The 15,951-nt window shown below is 37.1% G+C and overlaps 2 protein-coding genes across 2 annotated transcripts; both read left to right on the top strand.

The window, feature by feature from the left end:
• The first annotated feature begins 1,066 nt into the window (after positions 1–1,066).
• Positions 1,067–1,827, top strand: LOC139196190 (uncharacterized). The gene is made up of 2 exons (XM_070821857.1): positions 1,067–1,132; positions 1,186–1,827. The coding sequence occupies exons 1-2, from the start codon at positions 1,067–1,069 to the stop codon at positions 1,825–1,827; spliced, it is 708 nt and encodes a 235-aa protein (XP_070677958.1).
• An 11,783-nt stretch (positions 1,828–13,610) lies between these two features.
• On the top strand, positions 13,611–15,315 carry LOC103435914 (uncharacterized). The gene is made up of 2 exons (XM_008374347.4): positions 13,611–13,947; positions 14,718–15,315. Exons 1-2 carry the CDS (start codon positions 13,825–13,827, stop codon positions 15,000–15,002), a joined length of 408 nt encoding a protein of 135 aa, XP_008372569.1. The 5' UTR covers positions 13,611–13,824; the 3' UTR covers positions 15,003–15,315.
• Positions 15,316–15,951: the final 636 nt, after the last annotated feature.

Genomic DNA, 15,951 nt, shown 5'->3' with positions numbered 1-15,951 from the left:
AGGAAGAGAAAAATATCTAATAGTAATAATATACATTACTTCCTCTGCAACAGCTTGTGTTGGTATAATACTCTACAACTGCTTCGTTCCTGTCCCGAATAAAGGTTATCTCTCTATAACTTTTACATTTTTATAACACGTTATCAGCATGAGTTTCTAAGTATAACCATGTCTCATTTACATTCACTAAACAATAAAGGAAATCATTCTCTCATTTCTCTCCGCCGAACGAAAAAAAAAAAAAAAGTTTCCTCTAAGGTTTTTCCTGTTCATCTTCTTCATCTGCCTCAACTGCGCGGTATATCCTCGCGACGAACTATTTGCTCCATGCCTGCTCGTAGTTCTCCAACTAGCGGTTACATACATCTTTGATTACTTGTTTGGTTTGGATATTGATTACTAACATAGTATTTATATTCATTTTACTGCAATCCAAAATGGTGCGGTACAATCGCTCATCTTGAACTGTAAATTTCATCTTACTGCGATCCAAGATGGTGCGGTATCATCGCCTATCTTGGACTGCAGATCTACTTTTATTGCAAATTTCAGGTGGAGCGGTATAATCGCCCTCATTGCTCTCCAAATTTAAATTTACCTGTTATTTAATTTCATTGCAATTTTAGGTGGTGCGGTATAATCGCCCTCCTTGCTCTCCAAATTTAAATTTACATGTTATTTAATTTCATTGCAATTTTAGGTGGTGCGGTATAATCGCCCTCCTTGCTCTCCAAATTTAAATTTACCTGTTATTTAATTTCATTGCAATTTTAGGTGGTGCGGTATAATCGCCCACCCTGCTCTGCGTATTTCAATTTTCTTGCTACTTGAGTGGTGCGGGCTAATCGCCCATTCCATGTTACATTCTTTCAATGAGAATGGTGCGGTACAATCGCCCTTCTTATTCACCCTGAAAATCTCGAGCCAGAAGTTTCGAGTGCTTATCATTTTGGCCTGAAGATCAAAATGAAAAATTTGTAAGAACCAGAAGTTCTAACATCACATTCCTCTAGGAATACTTATTACTGCAAGTTCTTACACATCTCATTTTCTTTCAGAAAAGAAAATGACGAACTTGGCTAAGCTGGAATATGCTACCCTGGACATTACCGGGAAGAATTACCTTACTTGGGTACTTGATACCAAGATCCATCTGGAAGCAGGGAATCTTGGAGATACCATCAGGGAAGAAAGCAGCTCATCTTCTCAAAATCGGGCGAAGGCTATGATCTTTATTCGCGCCATCTTGATGAGGCACTAAAGAGTGAGTACTTAACGGTTGAAGATCCGTTAGCTCTCTGGGAGGCCTTGCGAAGCAGATACAATCACCAGACAACGGTGATTCTTCCAAAAGCTCGCTATGAGTGGTCTCACCTGAGAATTCAGGATTTCAAATCAGTGGTGGAGTACAATTCTGCGTTGTTCAGGATTACCTCTCAGATGAAGCTCTGTGGGGATACCATTACTGATGAAATATTGCTGGAAAAGACTTACGGCACATTTCATGCCAATAACGTGCTCCTGCAGCAGCAGTATAGAGCGCGAGGCTACACTGAATACAACCAGCTGATATCTGTACTCCTGGTAGCTGAACAGAACAATGAGCTCCTGATGAAAAACCATAATTCCCGACCTACTGGATCTGCACCATTCCCAGAAGTAAATGATGCTTCCCTCGAAGTGAACGCCACATCCTCTGGTGGTAATTATTATAAACAAGGACGTGGCCACAACGAGGTCGATGGAATAGGAAAGGCAAGAACCATGGTGGTCAGTTTCACAACCAGGTTCAGAGGCATAATTCTGGCCCGAGCTTCAAACATGTGAATCGTCACAAAGGCAAAGCTAACATGACCAATGCTCCCAGGAACTCTGAAGGAGCCTGCCATAGGTGTGGTGGCAATGGGCATTGGGTGCGAACTTGTCGTACCCCAAAACATCTGGTGGAGTTGTATCAAGCCTCCCTCAAGAAGAAGGGTGTCGAGACCAATTTTCTCGACCAGGCTAAACCAATGGATATACCTGATCCAGTGTTTGATTTATCAGGGCAATTTGACGCAACTCACCTAGATGTTTCAGACTTCATTATGGAAAGGGGGAATGAAGTATATCGGTCCGACTAAATCGTTTATGTTTGATGTACTTTTATTATGCTGAACTTGTTGTCTAAAACTAGTTTTTCAAATTCAATAAAAATGGCATGTAAATTTCCTGTTATAAATTGTTTGTTAACTGTGATTCCATTTACTCAGAAAGCATGCATAAAAACTGTGGTTATTCTCAGAACATGAGAAATGGTGGAGATATTTGTCTTGCAGACAGTGCAACCACACATACAATACTTCGTGATCGAAAGTATTTCTCAAGCTTAATGCTTACAAAAATAGGGGTAACAACAATATCAGGACCTTCAGATGTGATTGAAGGCTCAGGGAAAGCCCAGATTATGTTACCAAATGGAACAATATTGTCCATACAAAATGCATTGTATGCTACTCGATCTACTAGAAATTTGTTGAGTTTCAAAGACATACGTCTAAATGGATACCACATTGAAACGAAAAGTGCAAAAAATGTGGAGTATCTATGCATTACCTCCAATGATACCCATAAGCGTATATTGGAGAAGTTGCGTGGTTTTTCGAGTGGATTATAATATACATACATAAGGACAGTTGAATCACATACTATCATGAACCAGAAGTTCATTGATTCAAAGGTTTACATGCTTTGGCATGACCGTCTGGGTCATCCAGGATCCACCATGATGCGTAGGATCATTACCAACTCTAATGGACATCCATTATTGAGCAGAGACATTGCTATCTCAAATGATAACCCTTGCAAGGCTTGTTCTCAAGGGAAGTTGGTAATTAGACCATCACAACTAAAGGTTGATGCTGAATCCCCATCATTTCTACAAAGAATTCAAGGGGATATCTGTGGACCTATTCAACCATCTTGTGGACCATTTCGATATTTTATGGTTTTGGTTGATGCATCCACCAGATGGTCACATGTTTGTCTCTTGTCTACTCGGAATGTAGCTTTTGCGAGACTTCTTGCTCAGATAACTAAGTTACGATCACAATTCCCAGATTATCCCATTAAATCAATCCGACTTGATAACGCTGGTGAATTTACGTCTCAAACCTTTGATGATTACTGCATGACATTGGGCATTGATGTTGAACACCCTGTTCCTCATGTCCATACTCAAAATGGTTTAGCAGAAGCATTGATCAAGCGGCTTCAGTTAATAGCCCGCACTCTGCTTATGAAAACCAAATTGCCAGTTTCTGCATGGGGACATGCCATTCTACATGCTGCATCATTGGTTCGATTGAGACCTATAGCCAACCACCAATACTCCTCAATACAACTCGTGTTTGGACATCAGCCAAACATTTCACATTTACGAGTTTTTGGTTGTGATGTTTATGTGCCTATTGCACCCCCGCAACGCACTAAAATGGGACCTCAGCGTAGACTGGGAATTTATGTGGGTTTTGATTCACCATATATTATTGGATATTTGGAACCCTTGACAGGTGATATGTTTACAGCTTGTTTTGCTGATTGTCATTTTGATGAGACAGTCTTCCCATCGTTAGGGGGAGAAAAGACCGTTCCAGAAGAACGGAAAGAGCTGACATGGGTTGTTCCCACCTTGTCTCATTTTGATCCTCGAACCCTTCAATGTGAAAATGAAGTGAAAATGATCGTCATTTTCAAAGCATTGCCAATCAAATGCCAGATGCATTTAATGACGCTATGAAAGTGACAAAATCGCATATACCAGCTGCAAATGCACCTGCCAAAATTGATGTCCCTGTTGGACAAAATAAAGTGGCAGCGAATGATTCATCTGGTGCACGCCTGAAGCGTGGTAGACCACCAGGTTCAAAAGATTCAGCCCCTCGGAAAAGAAAGACGAGGGCACAACTGAATCCAAATGAAATCATTCAGGAAGAGAGAGTAAATGACAAATCCACAATTCATGACTCTGGACTTCCAGAAGAAGAAAATGGCCATGAAGAGACAGAAGTACATGAAAGCAAAGAAATCTCCATAAATTATGCATGTACTAATGAATTGTGGGATCGGAATGAAATAATCATTGACGATATGTTTGCATTCGCAGTAGCCACTGAAATCATATTAAGTGATGATATTGAGCCCCGCTCTATTGATGAATGCAAACAAAGACAAGATTGGCCTAAGTGGAAAGATGCAATCCAGGCAGAATTAAATTCCTTGGAAAGGCGAAGTGTTTTTGGACCAGTAGTCCAAACCCCAACTGATGTAAACCCCGTAGGTTACAAATGGGTATTTACAAGGAAACGCAATGAGAAAAACGAGATTGCTAGATACAAAGCACGACTCGTTACACAAGGCTTTTCACAAAGACCTGGAATTGATTATGAGGAGACATACTCTCCTGTAATGGACACAATTACGTTCCGTTACTTAATAAGTTTGGTGATTTCAGAAAAACTTGACATGCGCCTTATGGATGTCATCACCACGTATCTATATGGGGAATTAGATACTGACATATATATGAAAGTCCCAGAATGACTTAAGTTGCCTGAAGCAACAAACAAGCCACGGGGTATGTACTCAATCAAGTTAAGGAGATCACTATATGGGCTGAAACAATCTGGGCGAATGTGGTATAATCGTCTCAGTGAGTATTTGATTAAAGAAAGATATATCAACAATGTCATCTGCCCTTGTGTGTTCATTAAGAAATCCAACTCTGGATTTGCTATAGTGGCAGTATATGTTGATGATATGAACTTAGTTGGGACTCCTGAAGAGCTCCATAAAACTGCTGAATATCTGAAAAGCGAATTTGAAATGAAAGACCTTGGGAAAACCAAATATTGTCTAGGCCTGCAGATCGAGCATTGTGTTAGTGGAATTTTGGTCCATCAATCAGCTTACATTGAAAAAATATTGAAGCGATTTGGCATGGACAAGGCTTATCCACTTAGCACCCCAATGGTCGTTCGTTCTTTAGACATTAAGAAAGATCCATTCCGTCCAAAGGAAGATGATGAACTGGTCCTTGGTCCAGAAGTACCATATTTGAGCGTAATAGGTGCTTTATTGTATTTAGCACAATGTACTAGACCAGATTTAGCTTTTTCAGTTAACTTGTTAGCCAGGTACAGCTCTGCTCCAACAATTCGTCATTGGAAGGGAGTCAAAGATGTTCTACGATACCTTCGTGGGACAACAGATATGAGTCTCTTCTACTCAGACAAGCCCACAAATGAACAAATCCTTGTTGGATACGCAGATGCTGGTTTTCTCTCCGATCCGCATAAAGCCCGCTCACAAAATGGATATGTGTTCACTAATGGAGATACTGCAATTTCATGGCGATCAACGAAGCAAACGTTAGTTGCAACATCTTCCAATCATTCGGAAATAATTGCTCTACATGAAGCAAGTCGTGAATGCTCTTGGTTAAGATCAATGATCCATCACATCCGGAATTCATGTGGTCTACCTTCAAAGACAGACACTCCAACTGTCATCCATGAAGATAATGCAACCTGTGTCGCCCAGATGAAGGAAGGATTTATCAAAGGTGATAAGACTAAACACATATCTCCAAGATTTTTCAGCGCACATGAACTTCTGAAGGCTAAAGTTATTGAAGTCAGACAAATTCGTTCCAATGAAAATTTAGCAGACTTGTTCACCAAATCTCTACCAAAGTGCATATTTCAGAAGCTGGTGCAGGGAATCGGATTACGTCGGCTTACAAATTTGAAGAATGCAGAATCAGGGGGAGATCCAATTCAGGGGGAGCATCCATGATACATGCATGTTGTACTCTTTTTCTTTCGCTTAGGATTTTTCCCACTGGGTTTTTCCTATCAAGGTTTTAACGAGGCAACATAAGCATGCTCAACACCATCCGGATAAAGTTGTACTCTTTTTCCTTCGCTATGTTTTTTTTCCCACAGGGTTTTTCCAAGCAAGGTTTTAATGAGGCAACTGATGTTGATATGTGGGCATCCAAGGGGGAGTGTTGTAAATAGTATAATATGTATGCCCACATGCATACAGTGAACATGTCATATGTTTAACAGTGTTTTTGTTTGTTTCCATGGTGATGCTCTATAAATAGAGCTTTACGAATGTTCAACAAAGCAGAGAGAAAAGGAAGAGAAAAATATCTAATAGTAATAATATACATTACTTCCTCTGCAACAGCTTGTGTTGGTATAATACTCTACAACTGCTTCGTTCCTGTCCCGAATAAAGGTTATCTCTCTATAACTTTTACATTTTTATAACATCAATGCATTTTTCCTACTCGTTCTCAACCTCAAAAATCCAAACACAATACTTTCGTAAATAACCGTCTTTTGGCTAACGTAGAGTACACAAATTTCTGCCTTGAATTGAAAATTCAAAACTGGCCCTTTAGAGTGCGTTTGTGGCACCAGATTGTCTCAGACTGAATTAGCTTTAGGGACTAAGCTGGACTGGCTTAAACTAGACTAAGCTGGACTAGCTTAGTGAAGCGTTTGGTGCAGTGTCAGACTAAGAAGCAGGATAATGAAAACAATACTATCACCAGTTTGGTGTTTTCTCAGACTAGGACTACATTATTGTTTTATTTTAATTAAAGATATTATTAAAATTAATAATATAGGATGAGAGTGAGACTCAATAAAAATACAAAAACCGAATTTTCTTGCCAACGAAAGAAACATACATTATTCAAAAGTAGCATTGGTCCAAACTTGATGCATCTAGTAGAGCAACGAAACCCTAATCATGCATCTAGTAGAGCAACGAAACAAAGAACCGAGAGATTAAACGAATCAGCTAATTTGTAGGGGTATTCTACTATGGGATGCCAATGTTGGCAAAGGAGCCAAAGGTGCTATCACATGAACTCAGTCACAAGACAACGACACAGTTTGAATTCAGAGTATTTCTAAAACTAGAAGACCACCATCGGCAAAGTACCAAGTAGCTATATTTTTCTAATCATATGGAGTATCCGTAGAGAAAGATAAATATAGATGTATAATGATAGTAGCTTAGAAAGATGTAAATGCAACTGTTTTTCATACATATCCAATATAATACAAACTTTCCGTAAAACATGGGAAGAAAGATGACCTGGTCGTATTGACAATGACGAAAATAAGAATCTACAACGACGAAACAAATTCAAGTGAATATGCACCCAACATATTGAAATTTCGATGGAAAAACAAGAAAAGGACAAGAACCTAGCCTGGAGAGTATGAACAAGTATTCATGGCAGACAATACAAGCAAAAGAGATACCTTTCCGACTTGATATTCAGAATTCATCCGACTTAAATCACATTGATCATGCAAGCGAGGCTAAATCAGCAGCTGCAACAATTCCAAAGTATAGGAACAGAGGCACTACTGATGGTTAGCTTGTAAAATTTATCATTAACATAATAAAAAACAAAGGTTGGTAACAATATATGTTGATCAGGTCAGAATCGTCAGAAGCAGTGTTACTATAATTGCAGAAAGCTAATCAAAATTGCACCCTCTAGAGAAAACAACTATTGTTGGAGAATCATTCTTCTATGGAGAACAACGCATTACATGGATCAGTATAAATGTGATCCAGTTGCAATCAATCATTTCTAATCTTCTTGAGAAGTTTGGAAGCCCAACTTCAGACATGTCGCTTCAGCGTATAACCAACAACAATTCCAGCAACAAAGCAAAGTGTACAAAGCTTTGAGCATGTCCACAGTAAACCACTTGCCTGCAAGTAGACATTGTAAAAATTGCTAGTTTAGTGTAAAAAAACAGAAGACATCTGCAAAAAGAATTTGGAAATTCGATGTATTCTCAAGCAGCATTACCCTATCAACCAATGTTTTCTGAAGAACTACCCAAAGAACTAGGAAATTTGGTGTCTTCTGAAGAAGCACTGCAAAAAGAATTTGGAAAGTCAATGTCTTCTCAAGCAGCATACCCGATCAACCGATGTCTTTTGAAGAAGCACTCCTAAATGAACTTAGAAAACCAATGTTTACTGAAGAAGCACTTCTGAGAAAACTTGGAACATCAATGTCTTCTGGAGAAGCATTACCAAAAGAACTAGGAACACCGATGACTACTTATGGCTCACTTGGAACTGATTCAACAGAGAAGCAGAATTGTTGATGAATCAAGTCACTACTTTCTTTACTTCTTTTTGTTAGCAAGAACCCTTACCATTTGTTTCTGTGACTGGGACTGAATAAGAAACCGATATGTAATTGTAAATATGGCTTCAGCACTTGGTTGACTGCCTCTCTTTATTTAAAACGTATTTGCTCACCTTGAGCAGGCTTTTTTTGCGATTTTTATCTATATATAAATTAATAGCACAATAACCAGCAATCACTTTTAATGAGTTGAAACATACCAACCCAAATGGTCCATCAATCCTGGCCAATTCTTTAAACAATGGTTTCACTTGCAAATTTCAGCACAAAATTAAACTACAAACTCTTTCTGTGAAAAGTTTGCACCAACCAAATCCAGTCATCACTATGATCATCAAATGGCATCAACAAATCATGCAAACTAATTCAGGTGATGGGATACGCTCTCAGCAATACATTTACAATTATCCTATTCAAATGGACTTCAGCAGCCATGAGAAACTGCAAATCAAGAAATGATTTTATGCAGAGTTGCAACATAGCTAGTCAAATGCATATATCAATTAAATCTCATCCAAGAGAAACACCAACAAAAACCTAATAGCAAAAACAAACACAACAAATCAATGGAAACATAATTAGGATATACCTCACACAAGAAAAAAGAAACAAGTCTCATATTGCTTAACAGAAGCGATCTTATTGCACATAAGGGATGCCAAAGATAGAAAGAGAATCATTTTTTATTTACATCATTATCTCTCTTTTTTTATTATGGGTGTTACCTATTAGTTCATCAATGCGTCCCCTCTTGTATCAATATTTTTCCATATAGGATTTTGATCCTTCCTTTGTGGTACTTGTATTCTTCACTATCTTCTTTTCAATGACCTAAATTATCATCACATTGATCTTCTCAGTCTCCCTTTTCACTCCTACGACGACCTTTTATGACTTTGGCTAAACCTCATTATAACAAGCATACATAAGAACAAACTCATGCTCAAGTAATGCATCAACCTCAACTATTTAAAAAAACACACAAAAATCGATTATGGAAAATCATTGAAAGCTAAACCCAACAAAACCCAAGCCTCTAGAACCCTAAACCATGATTGCGGAAATCATTGAGCAAAAAAATCCTATAATTTGAGATTTCAAAGACAATTCACAAATCCAAGCCCTCAAATCCTACAATTTCTAGCATTGTTGCTTTTTTAATTTTCTAATCATAAAAAATATATATATAAATTCGCATATCGACCTCAAATATGATAGCCTGCAACAAATACAACAATCTATTATACATGTTTTTTGCACACAAAAAACAAAATTCATAAAACAAGCATCACCGAATAAAACCCATAAAACAAAATCAACAACAAACAACACAAACACAAGATACTAACAAATACTGAGATGATCATATATTGGAGCAAATTGTAGTTAAAAAATAGGGATTAAATTTAATAGTGAGAAATTTACAGAAATGCCTGACGACAATCGAAGTTCCATGTTTGCCCAACTGAACCGAAATCTCGTACCCGATTTTTGATGCTCCTCTCATCAGCAAAGCCATAGCAACTCCATTGTTCTCTCTTTTTATCTCTTTGATAGACGTTTCTAACTTTTCTGGGAAAGGAAATACGACGAAGCTCAATTGGGATATGGGAAGGGAAGGAAGGCGAAGTGGGGAAGGGTGAAGCGAAGCGGAGATGGGGCAAAGCGAGGAAGGGTGAAGGGAAGACCCCCTAGCGAGCGTTTTTGTCGGAGCAAGTGAGACTTAGTCTCATTAAACCTAGTCTCTGTCGAGAACAAACATGGGACTAGACTAACTCTTAGTCCTGTCCAATCCAGTACACTTTAGTGAGGGCAAACAAACACCCTTTTAATATAAAAAGTCTCTCTGGTACTGTGCTGAACTTGTAGATTGACACTCAAACTCTTGAAAGGTGACATGGCAGGCTTAGAAGTCTCATGCAACAACAGTTGGACATTGTGTGAGAACCATATATGAGGGGTGTAGACATTGAAATTTCGGTGGCATAAATGTTAGCCATTGCATTAAGATTACATTTGTAAACATTGAAATTTTGGTGAAATAAATGTTGACCATTGTATTAAAATTACAACCTTCATTCACTTCACCTACATCATACACTAAGTTCACCTACAACATCCACCAAGTTTCACCTACAAACATCCACCAAGTTTCACCTACAACATCCACCAAAATTCACCTACAACATCCACCAAAACAAATGGATGGTGGTGATTCGTTCCCAAAGCCTATAAATAGGCTCCTCCATCAAAGAATCAAGAAACCAATTCACAAATACATTTCTCTACTCCCAAAATGGAAGAGAATACTCCCCACACATCCAAAATCCTTGAAGCTTTGAAACTCTAAAGCTTTCAAGCATCCAACCTCCCAAATTCAAGCAAATCACGAAGGATCAAGAAAGCCCTCTTCGTTCTTCGTCAAATCCTCCTTCAAGATCAAGCCCCAACGGCCCTTGAAGAAATTCCTCCTCCAAGATCAAGCCCCAACGGCCCTTGAAGAACTTCCACCAATTCAAGATCAAGCCCCGACAGCCCTTGAAGAAAGCACCATCGTTCATCATCCGTTCATCCAAGATCAAGCCCCGACGGCCCTTGGATCAACAAACATCAACAAATACACACATTCAACCGTTCTTCAAGATCAAGCCCAAAAGCCCTTGAAGATCCGTTCATCACCGTTATTCAAGATCAAGCCTTAACGACCCTTGAAGAAACACTCATCATCAAGATTAAACCCCAACGGCTCCTTGAAGATCCGCTCAAATCCACCTTCAAAGATCAAGCCCACGGCCCCTTGAAGAAACTTCCAACAGTTCATCCAAGATCAAGCCTCGACGGCCCTTGGATCAACGAAACATCCACAAATCAACACCTTACGGAGATCGAATCAGAGGATCAAATTTGAGAGAGATTGTAACCCAAAATCATCAAACACAAATATTATTTTGTGCACGTTGTTCTTGTCTCTTTCGTTTCAGGAATTTTCCGTGTTCACAAGGGGATCGGGCCAATTTCCAATGAGAGTTCGAAGATGCAGAACACATGGGTCCTTACATAGCACATGTGGCTCACCACGTACCAAGCCGAGGGAATGAGATCCTTTATGGATCATTTCTACCAAATTCATCAAATCAATCAATTTAGATCCTTGAAATTTAATTCAACGGCTAAAGTTATTATAATTTTTAAAAGGGTCATCTGTTTTTAACCGTTGGATAAAATTTAAGAGTCCAAATTGATTTATTGGGTAGATTTGGTTCTACGGATCCCTTTCCCAAGCGGAGAATCATGCCAACCGACACGTGTCCATTCCGTACAACACAACTGCCAGTAGTCAGTGCCCGTTATATATGAACAACGGCTTCTCTATTTCTTTATCAATTTTTCGTATAGGCGAAAACAGTTATGTAACAGGTGACGTCACTATAACACCAATGAAACTATATTCCATTAAATAGGTAAATCACGTTACTATTTCACTCCAATTTAAATATGAACAATTCTTGGCTACTCAAATAATGAGTAGAAATTCCTACTCAAAATTGTTTTTTGTTACTTTATAGAATTTCGATTTTGTAATTAGAACTGTTCATATTATAAATCACCTTGTAAAGATCCTATCTACAAAAAATCAATTAAAGGTAAGGTCGTTTAGTCATTGAACTGTATAGAAAACAAATGAACGAAATTGATAAAAGTATTATAAATAGTCTATGTATTTACTAAAATAAATTTATTAAACGATCTTAGTTTTAATTAATTTTTTGTTGAGATGATAATATGAACGATTTTGATCATAAATACAAAATTCTGTAATTCAAATACTAAGAGTTTTGAGTAAGAATTTTTACTCATATTTAAGTAGTCAAATAATATTCTTTAAATATTTGAATCTTTTATGTACTAATATACTTTATAATTAGAGGTGAACTTACATATCACTCGTACAATGATTGTGTCGTACCTGCTCCGAAACTTACATGTCCACTTTTATCTACATAATATTTGTATTAACATCTCGAAATAGGATAAGGGTTGGCTGCCCTCCACTTCTGGTGTTTATCTTGTGCTTTTTTGTTTTGTGTGGTTACGGTTAAGTCATATTAATATTTTACATTATTTTTTTTATACATATAATAAGATAAAAATGAATAGTAATATAAAATATTGACGTGACTTAACTGTGACCACACAAACAGATAGGCACAGGACACCGAAAGTAAAGGGCAAACAATGTTTGTCCCTCGAAATATTACAATGACAGTTGTATTTGTGTCGACCGCTTGCTTTTACAGGAAAGAGAGATATGCCACGTAATTTGCACCCATAAAAATTTCTTATACCCCCTTCCAAAGTAACGCCTTATTTTCCAAGTATGTTTGTTTTTTTGTTGTTAATGTAAAGAAGAGGGAAGAAGAAGGATTCATACCCCCGTTGTTCAGCCACATAGAGGATCTAAAAACTTGAGGTTTTGTATTCGAAATTTGTCGTTGATGTGAAAGTCAGATTTGTGGTTAGGAAAATGCTGAAATGCCTCTGTGAGTCTTCCAACTCCTGAAAAGAGTGAATAACCGTGGTTTAGTACCAGTTGTTATTTTTTTAAATAAAATAAAATAAAATACCTTAACTAAATGAGTTTGTTCGGCTATTTTAACAAAAAGTTTAGTAAAAACTCACCAAATTCAAATTCAATATTTAGTTACACATTACATTTTTTATACACATGTACTAAATGTTTCTTTTTGTGTATCATCCGATTGAAACAAACAGATAAAAATAAAAGTAATTCTTACTTCACTATCCTCATATATTGTGGAATTTCATTTTTCATAACTAAATTTATTTTATTTTATTTTCATACCAAAAGTTTTATTTTTGTGTCACTTTCATTCTGTCCTCAACATTTTTGTCAATTATTCTATCCTTAACATTTTTGTCAATTGTTCAATTAACAAATTATGTGGGAAGATGACTCGCCAACTTTGTGCATCGCGGCTTATTGATTTGGCCATATTATGCCAAGTGGACTCAATTAAATAATAAAATATAATTAATAAATAAAATGATGAGCGTTACTATCACTTAAAAATAGTGAGAAAACTCTAATAATTAATTGTTTTATATGTTCATATGGGCCTATAGTTTCATGTTTTTGCATAATCTTTGTCTAATAACATATCACGTTATCAATTAATTGAGTTCTAAACAGAAATAAAAGAATAAAAATATCACAAAATTTAAAGTTTAAATATAAAAAGAGAATGAAAAAATTTTAAATATAAAATTTTACGAAACTTTACAATAGTAAATTAAGAATTATTTTAAAAACAAACAGCGGTATATACGAGAATCCCAAAAAGAAAATGTAAATATTTTCTCACCATGAACTCTATATATTAAAATAATAAAATACCGTGAATCGCCTGACGAGGAGTAATTGCAGAGAGGGCAGAGAGCTTAGCTGTCTCGCTCTCCGTCTTATCTTTCCTGCTCCCTCCCTCTTTAAATCCCTTCCCTTTCCGTGTGATCACTCTCCATATTTCCCTTTGTTTCTAGAGAGAGAGAAAGAGAGAGATAGAGAAAAGATGACTGGTTTTGCAGAAGGAGAAAATGTCACCCTTGATCTTCTCAAGAACAAAATGGCTGAGTTTGCCAAAGCGAGAAACTGGGATCAGTTCCACAGCCCCAGAAACCTTCTCCTAGCTCTGGTTTGTTCATCTTTCCAACCCCATAAATATTTCTTCTGCTTTTTTTATTTTGGTTGATAATTTCTCATGCCATTTTTCATGTCCATTAACTGTTTGATATGTGTTTGTTTAATAATTTGGGTAATCCATGAAATGGGGAGAAACCAAATTAATAAAAATTTGATTGGTTTGCTATTTTTGTTCATTTTTTTTCATATTTTTGCATTCACTTTCATCATGGGATTGTGAAAGATTTGACCAAATTTAACCACAGCTGACTCACTGTATTTTGGTTTTTGCATATTTGATAATAAACAAATTGGGGTTTTGTGGTTTCTGGCTTATTTTTTCTATTTTGCACGCGCTTCTTGCCTTCAAGTCGGTTCTTATTTTTGTTTGTTTCCAATTCCTTTTCACTCTCTTATCAAAACCCAAATTCAGTTTTTCTTAAAGTTTGTGACACCCAAATTAAGTTTTTCTTAAAGTTTGTGACTTTGTTCGTATTAGAGCAATATTCTAATTAATCTAATCAATCTAATCTACTTAGGAGAAAGGAAATTCGAACTTGTTAAGCGGTGAGTGCGAAATGTTCAAATTTGACTTTCTATGCAATTTGGAAAGAGATGTTTTCTATTTTTCGTTTTTGTCATGTCAAAATCTTCAAGTGCCCCACTTTCTATGTTACCCTTTTCCCAAAAGTGCTTATTGGCCTTGTACTTTTTGTTCAAACAACCAGAAGGATGTTGTTCATAAATTGATGCAAAGGTCTGGCCTTTTTGATGAAATCTCAGGTGTGCGAAGTGGGAGAGCTGTCTGAGATATTTCAATGGAAAGGGGAGGTTCCAAAGGGGCTGCCAGATTGGAAAGAGGAGGAAAAGCAGCACCTGGGGGAAGAGCTTTCTGATGTGCTGCTTTATCTGGTCAGGCTCTCTGACATTTGTGGTGTTGATCTTGGCAAAGCTGCCCTGCGCAAGGTCGAACTCAATTCCATTAAGTATCCTGTTTCACAGAAACAGAGCCAAACAACCACAACCACCGCCACTGCCACCAATGAGGAAATTGCACAGATGGGTTAATTTTCTGAGTGAAATTTTCTTGGCTTCCAAACACCAACCAAAAGTTTTACTTTTGCCGAGCTGTCAATACTATATTTGGTGTGTTTTGGGGGGAGTGTGTGGGGTTGGGGCTTAGGATAGGGAGCTTATTTAGGGATGGTTTCCAACCTTTCATTGCATGAGTCAGAGATTTTGTGTATCGATTCTCAGATATTTTCTTACTGTTTTGGCAGTACTGGTTCACTGAATGGAATCTCTCTGACAAATCTGATATATATGTTTGATGGTATTGTGTATATTTTCCTTCATAACATATGCTAGAATTTCCTGTTTATCCATCTTTTTTCCTTCTGGACACTCTTTGTCGATTTGATTTGTTTGTATTTATTCAATTTGAAGACGAAAGATGAATAGTTAAAAAAGAAAATGAATTAACGTGCGAAAATCACCTTCACGCAAGTGCAATGGTCAAATCTATTGATGGGATTTTACCTACTTTTTAAATAGTTCCATGCCTTGGACACTGGAAGTTGTTCACAAGTTACGTGGTATTTTCTCCAACAGGATCATTTTCTGAGGATTTTGGGGATATGTGAATCGTGTCTATTTATCGAACATTGTACGGTCAGTTTTTATATTTAATTTTAAATAAAAATATTTAAAATAATTTTAACGGCACGATACACGATGAACGAATATGATTATTAGATTCTTGAAATTCTCACAAAATGGATCCTCGCACGATGAATAAATAGGATTGACGGATTTTTGAGATCCTCACAAAAAAGATCGATCCGGGTTCGTATTTCCTGATGAAGTTATTCATGTCGACAGGCTAATGAGTTGTTAAAATTTTGATTTACTTTATGTCCATCCGATCAAACAATTCAACAACACAGTTAGTAACTCGAATTTGAAACATTCATCGAATTGATTCCTATTTGAATGTGTTGTATCTACGATTTTGTAT

The sequence above is a fragment of the Malus domestica genome, chromosome 05, assembly GCF_042453785.1.
Source record: "Malus domestica chromosome 05, GDT2T_hap1".
Taxonomy (NCBI): Eukaryota; Viridiplantae; Streptophyta; class Magnoliopsida; order Rosales; family Rosaceae; genus Malus; species Malus domestica.
The sequence above is the reverse complement of the archived record's forward strand: the minus strand, read 5'-3'. Positions and strand labels throughout refer to the sequence as shown.